This window comes from Pezoporus occidentalis, unplaced genomic scaffold (assembly GCF_034315485.1).
Source record: "Pezoporus occidentalis ecotype Australia unplaced genomic scaffold, CSIRO_AGI_Poc_V1 ctg16, whole genome shotgun sequence".
NCBI classification, from domain to species: Eukaryota; Metazoa; Chordata; class Aves; order Psittaciformes; family Psittacidae; genus Pezoporus; species Pezoporus occidentalis.
This window is the reverse complement of record NW_026913425.1, coordinates 8,057,731-8,066,303: the sequence shown is the minus strand read 5'-3', so window position 1 is coordinate 8,066,303 and position 8,573 is coordinate 8,057,731. Positions and strand designations below refer to the sequence as shown.

At 43.4% G+C, this 8,573-nt stretch overlaps 1 protein-coding gene across 2 annotated transcripts in view; it reads right to left on the bottom strand.

Annotated features, from left to right (window-relative positions):
- Positions 1–642: 642 nt before the first annotated feature.
- The window catches only part of RCL1 (RNA terminal phosphate cyclase like 1), a 29,980-nt gene continuing 22,049 nt past the window's right edge, over positions 643–8,573 (bottom strand). Inside the window, exons 8-9 of one of the 2 annotated variants that reach the window (XM_062612552.1) lie at positions 7,165–7,268; positions 643–2,232 (exon numbers count right to left, since the gene is read on the bottom strand). In XM_062612552.1, the coding sequence (XP_062468536.1) occupies positions 2,082–2,232; positions 7,165–7,268 (255 nt within the window). In that variant the 3' untranslated portion in view covers positions 643–2,081. Of the gene's footprint in view, positions 2,233–5,765; positions 6,013–7,164; positions 7,269–8,573 lie in introns of those variants that run through there. The other variant, XM_062612553.1, reaches the window with a different exon arrangement.

Below are 8,573 nucleotides of genomic sequence, written 5' to 3'. Positions count from 1 at the left end.
AAAGCCTTAAAAGTATAAAAATAATAAAGCTTTTGATTTTTGTAGTTTTGCCAATACTTTCAAATTTTTATTTAGTTTACTTGCCAATTTTTGAAATCTGACCTATGCCACAATCTTGTATCTTTAATTAGTGTAAATTTAATATCTTTATTCTAGTGGCTGTTCATGTCAGATTGAACATTTCACCTTTTGGATCAGTGGCTCCTTGTAATTAGGGTAATTTAAATTTGGAGAGTTTCTACATTTTTTCATTGCAGAAGTGACAGAGGGGATCAAGGTAAACTGTTCTTGACCACAGTACTTTTTCCTAATGTAGCTTAAAATTCAAAACAAACAAACAAAGACCCCCAAAATACTTCTGTTTCACTCTACTGTTCACTCTTATTTCAATCTACTGTTTTATTTACAGTTTCCTTAGCTGCAAATGAAATTTTGGAAAGATAGAAAATTGCAAGGGCCTCACCCTCTCCCTTCCTCCCCCCCGGCAACTCCCAACGCTATTCTTTTGATGTATCAATTCAAAATAGTCACTTATCTTTTGAAGTTCCATCGTATAGTGCTGGAGAAAAGGCCTTGAGGTTTGGTGGTTGTGGTTTTGTTTTGCTGCTGTTTGTTTTGTTTTAAAGGGGAATAAAACCTTACTTAGGAAAAAAATACTTTATTTTCCAAAACATTCTTAGACAGATTGCAATAAGAACAAAGTACAGTACAAAAATGACTCACACAGCCTGCAATAGTTAATAAAACACTAATCAAATACCTAACTTTTTGTCAAGGTCCTTTTGGGTCCAGTATACATTTTTCATATTACAGAGGTAATCCCCACTTTACAGTGGCATCAGATAAAAGTTTGCAAGACCGTTATAAGACAGTCGCCAGTATTTGCTCTATTACATACATATACGAGGTTTTGACATGGCTTTATTTTACCCCAGACACACTGAGTGTAGTTCAAAGTCAAGTATAAATTTCTCTCGTGTCAGGAGTTCAGCATTAAATTCAGCAGGTTTGCCTAGAATCTACCAGAAGTCTTTCTTGGGTAAATATTTATAATCCTGGTAGAAACTTTTTGCACCTGTCAATCCAATACACTGTTTCATAACAGAGCAGCTGCACAAAATGTGATGGCACAACTGAATGTGTTTCTCTCCCTCAGAGCCTCCAGCTTGTTTTACTGCCTTTCACAACTAGTTATGAACTGCAATGTGTGGCATGACAAACAAACCTAAAAAGAATATATACAGCAAGACAAACAGCTTCAAGGTTTCTCCTCCCATGCCTATCTTTGCAGAGGATGCAGTGAAGGCACAACCTATACCAACTTAGCAAGTCAGTATAGGCTGTGATCTCTTCTGCAGAATTCTAACAGGAAGGAAAACTAAAAGACAGGGTTGTTTTTTTTTCTTCCTGTGAAACTGTAATTTATCACAGAATGGTTTGGGTTGAAAGGACCTTAAAGATCATCTAGTTCCAACCCTACCACCCTGCCACAGGTAGGGACATAATTCACTCAATGAAAGCAGGGGTGAAGTATTTGACAAATTCTATACATATGCAATGTATAAACAAATGTTACTGTCAGACCTTTACTTTTATTTCCATGACAATACTGTCTTTGCAATTACCTCAAGAATCTATTGTTTCTGTTGTGATCATTTGTTTTGCACTGCAAAGCTTGTTTTGGTCGATCTTTCCCTCTTTATCTAAACCTTTCAGAAAAAGCTAAGAGCGAAGTCTGTAGATACACAGAACTAGAACACCCCTGCATTACGGCTTGAGGGCACGGGGCATTACAGGCACTTACGTCCCATTCACTGGAATACAGTGCAAGAGTCCCAAGCTAGCTGAGACTCTAGCCAGCCATTCCATTTAGCACAGAATACTGGCATTGCATATATAAACAGCACAAGTCTAAATAGTCTAAAGTCAGCTTCACTGTTTACATGCAGCAAGCTTGGGTACCTCTGCACTGGAATCACCACTAGCTTCCCTGTGCCAGGATAAGCACAAGGAAGGGCAGGCTTTATTAGATCTTCACAGCGTTTTCTGTCACCCCATTTCACCAAGTCTGCAGATGTTTCTTATCTTATAGTTTTGCTAAGGTTGGAAAATCCAATGCCAACACATGTCATTAAGACTTTCTCCCCACCCACGTACTCTTCCTCAGGGGACTTTGTTTCAATTTTAAACATGATCTGGAAGAAGCTTCTCAAGTGTCGCAGAAATTCAATTCTGAGGGAGAGAAAACAACAGAGTTTAAGAAACAAAACAGAAAACCCATTACCAATACATACCAACACTGATGACAGCACTGAGTGCAATGAACAGAACAGAAAATGTTGCTTAGTACAGAGAAACAAGCCTACAGGCTCCAAACATTGTTCTCACTTGTGCTACAGAAGTGGCTAGTGACCCCTGCTGAAACCACTGCATTCTGTATAAGCAGAGAGAAGAAATGCCTGGTAGCACAGCAAGACAAAATGGTGTGGAAGAAAGAAAACATGTAGCCAGGCAAGATCACTTACTAATGATGCTGACTTCCCATCAGGGCCATATGAACTTAATAGCAACCTGTGCAAATCCCCCCTCCACCCCGTTCAAAAAACAGAAGAGGGATAGTTAAAAGGCTGGCCATACGTGCACACTATAAGAAGAGAGACATCAATTCCTACAGCATGTCTTTGATTTGTATTACTAACATATCCACTTCTTAGTTAAACATTACATTAGAATCACATTCTCACTCAGAATTCTTCCTGTTTTCTCCCCTCGTTTTCAGGAGGAAAAAAAAAAAAGTCATTTTCTTTTCATCACTTTAGAATAAGCACAGAGAGACTAAACAGACACAGCACTTGCTCCTAAACACACACTCACTGGAGGGTGAGTGAGAGGAAAAGCTACTGAAAAATATTAAAAAAAAAAGGAACAAAAACAGCCAAGAAAACTTTCCTACTGTCTTCCCCAAAACAGGGAACAAGCAATTACACCAAAAACCTACAAATATAAAATTGGTAATTGCTCGTGACAGAAGTCTGGTCTCTTCCAGTCATGGCCACAAGCATGCCTGCAGTCTTGAACTAAGGTTTAGTCTCCTCCAGCAATTGGTATGTGCCCTTCTTAGGTTAAGTTTAACCTTTAAAGAAAGGGAATTCAACCCACACATTTGTTTGGCTGGCAGTCTGTAAAAAGCCTCTGCTCTGCAGGCTGAGAGCATAATCACACATCATTACACCAAAGCAATGAAAAGTGCCCACAAAATGGGAAGCTGGAAGTCAAGGTATAGGACTGTCCCCACTGCAACATCATGAGGCCTCTGAAAGCTTCCTGGCAGCTCCTGTTCACAGAAACTGTAAACAACAAAGCTGCAGGAACAAGAATTGCCTTATGCACTTCATTTGGGCATGCTGCTGCTCCTGCGCTTGAGTATGTGCATGGGGTAAGGAGGGAAACGGCAGGACTCAGCAAAGAGGTTCCTGTTACCTTCAGGGGCCTGTTCTTAGCAAGACCTGAGAGTTATCTCTGGGGGCAGCCAGCTGAATACCTCTGCAGGGTGAATGCAGGCACATGGCTACCCATGCTACATACACCTTTCTGTCTCTACCATCCCAGGCTGATATCTGGCTTCAGCACAGACACCAACTCTCTCATTTCTCAAATGAATTAACAGTTGAAAGAAAACCAAAAAGCACCTTTTCTTCCATGCCTCCCCAAATGCAAGGTTTATGGTTGCTGCCATAATAGGCAAATGGGCATATGCTAGCACAAAAACTTCAGTGAATCTGACAGGCAACAAGCTCTGTACTAGCCTCCTCCTTAGCTGGGTCCCCTCCCAGAGCTCTGGCAGGGTGACAAGAAAGCAACCCAGCCCAAAACAGCAGGAGTGGTGTGCTGAGCTGCAAGGCGGGCACAGAATAAACTGTGTAAATGCCAGAGGCAGTGTGGAGCTGGAGGCTGAGAGATGCTGATCAGCAAGCTCTGCAGCCTGTTGGTGGGCTCAGTTCAGTCCATACCTCTCTTTGCACATACATGGACTACTGTGCTTCTTTACTTCTTCTCCATTTTGAGTAAAAGCAGAGTGAGAAAAAGCAATAGGGCTTTGCCACAGCTCCGTGGTACACACGAAAGGCTCACAGGGGTGCGAGCGAAGGCAAGGCTGCCTGGGAATGCCAGAGGGAAATCTGGGAGCCCCACGAGGCCAGCTGTCTTGCAGAACTAGAAGCACAGTGGCAAGAGCCCTGAAACAGGACAAAACCAGAGGAAGTCAGGCGTATGTGACAGAGCACAGCAGAATGAAGGTTTGTGTTAGCTAGAGGCTGATATGGGTAGTGTGTGGGAAGGCTTGCACTTCAAACAGGAGTGGAACCTCCACCAATCATGCATGTATGGACTGGAGAACTGAGGGAGTATACAGAAGTTTTATTTTGCTGGGAATTTAGAACCGTATGCTCAGGCATGAACACAGCAGAATTGAACACTTTTCCTTAGACCCATGGAGAGCTACATGAGCCACACTGCAAGTCTTCCTCAGGGCCACTGCTTTCAAATAAACCCCCACTGTATTACCAATAACCTGAAAAGGGTAAACAATCTGTTTACCCAGGTGCGGTTATTTCCCAGAAGCCTGCTGGTACACAACCACCTCACACATCTTAGCTCTCTGTCAGGGCAGAGCGACCGACTAACAGCTCCGTGCACCAGTGATGACTCCTTGTTCGACTACCCCGAGAGCAGCGCAGGGCTCAGCTGGCAGCGCCGGCGGCTCCGGCACGGCCCCACAGCGCCCCGCCGGGGCCGAACACGCCCGAAGAAGGAGTAGGGGGAGCTCGGCCTGACGCGCAGCTGCCGAGGGCGGCCTGCGGTGGTACACGCGGGCCGCCAAGGGGCGCTGCGTGCAAGCCGCGGCCCCAGTCCCAGTCCCGGTCCCGGTCCCGGCCCGGCGCGTGGAACCGGGGGAGGGGAGGACAGAGGAGGAGAGGGGAAGGGGAAAGGAGGCGGGGGAGAAGGAGGAGAGGGATGAGGAAGAGAGGAAAGGGGGGGGAAGAGTAAAGGAGGAGGAGGAAAAGAAGGGGGGAGTGGGGGGGGGGGGGGGAAGGCGGAGAAGAGAGGGGAGGGAGGAGGAGGGGAGAAGAGGAAGAAGGGAAAGAAGGAGGGCGGGAGGAGGAGGGAGGGAGGGAGGGGGAGAAGGGAGGCCGGGGCTGGGTAGTAGCAGGACCGGCACCCCCGGCACGGATGGCGCCCGAGCTGGAGCCAGAAGCAGCATAGGCGCCTTGCCCACGGCAGCCCCCGCCTCAGGCGCTGTTCCTGTTCCCTCCCCTTGAAGACCCTAAACCCTCATGAAACCATGGGCCATGGCGCTCAGGCTTTCCCGGTTGCTCTCATGGCTCATGTCAGCTCACCCGCACGCGGTGCTGCCAGACTGTGAGGTGGCAATGCTCCCAGCACCCTGCATTTGATATTTAAGCTCAGCTGGACAGACAGGTACGCGCTTCTGTGAAATCCGGAGCGTGAGGCAAGAGGTCTAACACACAATAACCCTTCACAGTGACGGTGGTAAAATACTGAACAGATTGCCCAGAGAGGCTGGAGACATGCAAGGGCAGGCTGGATGGTTCTGGGCAATCTGATCTAGATGAAGCCATTCATCTAGAAGCCAATTTAGGGGCTTACATGGCTTATAAAGAGCTTTAGATTCTGCTGGGTGAAGGTGTTACATGGAGAGATGTCACAGCCCCAAGAGAGAAAAGAAGGGACAATGAAATGAGGCATGACAGTACTGCAATTTACTTGAAAAGCCTGCACACGCAGCAAGTTGCACAGAAGTCACATTTCCTAGTCCTTTATGAGCAGCTTTTCACAGGCATGCTGCAGAATGAGCTGTGTGATCTCTGAACAGATCTTCACAAAACTGGTGAGTCACAGATTATCACAGAATCACAGATTTTATGATCCCATGTGACACATGATGCTTCACAATGTCAGCTACTGTCATTCATCCCTGCTGCACACTCCTGCCTTGGAAGAAGTGACAACCAATCCATTTGAAATCAGCCCGCTTACAAAATAAACTAGTGCCCTTGCACGATTTTCATAGCATCAAACAAACAATAAAGGCAGGAAAAAAAAAAACACAAAACCCCACACCTAGACACATGCTTAACTGCGCACTTACACTTCACTGAAATCTACTCTTTGTAAGCCTTTCACGTGGATACTTACTTTACAGGGGATTACTTCACCCCTGTGCAATTGGAGGCTTCCCTGTCTTACCCTCAAAATGTGGTGAATGTTGTTTCCAAGGTATCAGGGGTTGAGAATAGCAGTTAGGCAATTTCTAGCTCTCATGTGATGGCACCACCATTCTTCAGTTATCACAGTACTGTACCTTTCACGTATACAGCACCGGTACCATGATAACCGAAAAAGGACAGTTCACAGTCTTATTATTTGATGCCATTGTCAGATAAACAATCCTCCCTCCATCTAATTAAAAGAAAACTGCTCAGTCTCTATGAATAACTGTAATCTAGTCACTTGTCAGTCTGATAGAATAAATGATCTTTTTAATACCAGATACTCTTCCCCTAATCTGTGTGCTGTGGCTAGCAATGTAAGAAATTTAGTCTTTTTCTATCCTCCGAACCACTACTGCCTGCAGACAAAGCTTTTAATAAAAAATGAGACTGAAGCACCAGATAGAAGTCCACTGACTCACAGGGCTAAAGTTTTGGGGTTGCACAAAGCTCCATGAACTGAACTCTTCAGCCATTTCCTACTGACAACCACAGCTTCAGTGTTCGGCTAGCCATTTGAAACATGCTGTTTAATGCCACAGCTACACAGAGATCACTAAGAAAATGTGATACTGTATGCTAGGCAACAAAAAGCCAACTGATATACACGTACAATCTAAGACAAAGAACCAACAATAAAACCCATTTCTGCAATTCTCAGAACCAGGAATAATACCAAATAGTAAGGGAATAATCTTCTGATGCGCAGAAATAAATACTAGGTAACTTACACCACCTGTCTCATTTGAAGGCGGGTACAATATGTTCTACTTGTAGCCACAGGCTAAGTCTTACATATAAAAAAAATACCGCTGTGCAATAAAATTAGTTCACTAAACAAGACTGGGTAATTAAATAGAATAAAACAACTTACGTGTATGGAGACAGAGGTCCTAACAGGACTTTGGAAACATCTCGTTGTCCAAGGGTCATGAGGAGCAGAGCAAGGCTCTGATTTGTTGAATCTACACAGCCTCCCTGCAAACCGGAATGTTTTAATAATTAATCTCTGTACAAACCAGAAATTGGGATGGGAGGAGAGTAATGAAGGAGAAAGATATACTTAAAAGGCTATATTACCGCCCCAAATTTTCAAGGGCCAAAAAGATAAAAATCTAGGTTTTGCAACAATGACAAATTAATTTCACATGTCAGGCTGGGAAAGAAACAGAACTAAAACAGAACCAAATAAAAAAGTCCTATTAAAGATCTCTCCCATTTCTTCCAGCCTGTTCTCTTCTAACATCACAGAATGTAAGCACTGAAGAATTTCTCTGCAGTAAACTGAAAATAGGTATTAGTTTAGTTGTAGCTCATGTGCATGTGGAAGATACCAGGAAATGCAGAACTTTCATACCTATGAAGTTACGTTTGGACAAATAGATCAGTGCTTGCAGGTTCAAACCACCAAATTAAAAGTTGTTTCACACATATCCACCTAAATCCTTGCTGCTGTCTTCTGTGGTTTTACATTTGTAAAACATTTTCCCCATCATATTTAAAATTAGTTGTGTTTTGTTTTTTTTTTTTATTGCTATGTGAGAGCTATGCATAAAATTATGTAGAACTAAACTCTCTTGTACATATTTGACTGTAGTAAATCATACATGCATGGTAAATTGTTTTGTATTTGGAAGGTGTTAATTATGATGCATATGTAAATTAGAATTGGAAGGTTTTCTTTGTTTACAAGACTTGAATGTAAATTAAACAGGACACTTTCAGTCAAAACTGCATTAGAGAGAATTTAACTATTATTACTATGCAAACACATTGAAAATAAAGAAAATATCCAACATAACATTTTGGATGTCCTCAGACTGTGCCACAGTCACACAAAATCTGTGAACAGCTCCCCACTGGATCAGGCCTAATACTAAGCCCTCTGAATAGGCTCTCAGGAGAGAGCAAAACCAGAAATTCATTCTTTTAAAACTAAATTCTCTACTGAGGTAAGGTGGCCGTTTCCTTTGTGGACAAGAAGTAACCTGCCATAATTTTAAGAAGCAACACCATCTAAAGAGTTGAGAGGGGCAAAATAAATTTTGGGCTATGTAGCTTAAGAAAACACAATCATGTGACACCCACAGAACATTTACTCAGTGAGAGGGCAGAGAGGAGTACTACAAGTACTCTTGGTACTTGCTGAAACAAATGATACATCGCAATAAAGGAAACATCTTCATTACATGCACTATCATGACCCAACACCTAGCAACATGCTCTTACAGCAGCCCTTGCCCTTTTAGCTGTATGAGCCTGCCATAAAGTGAAATTCTTGCA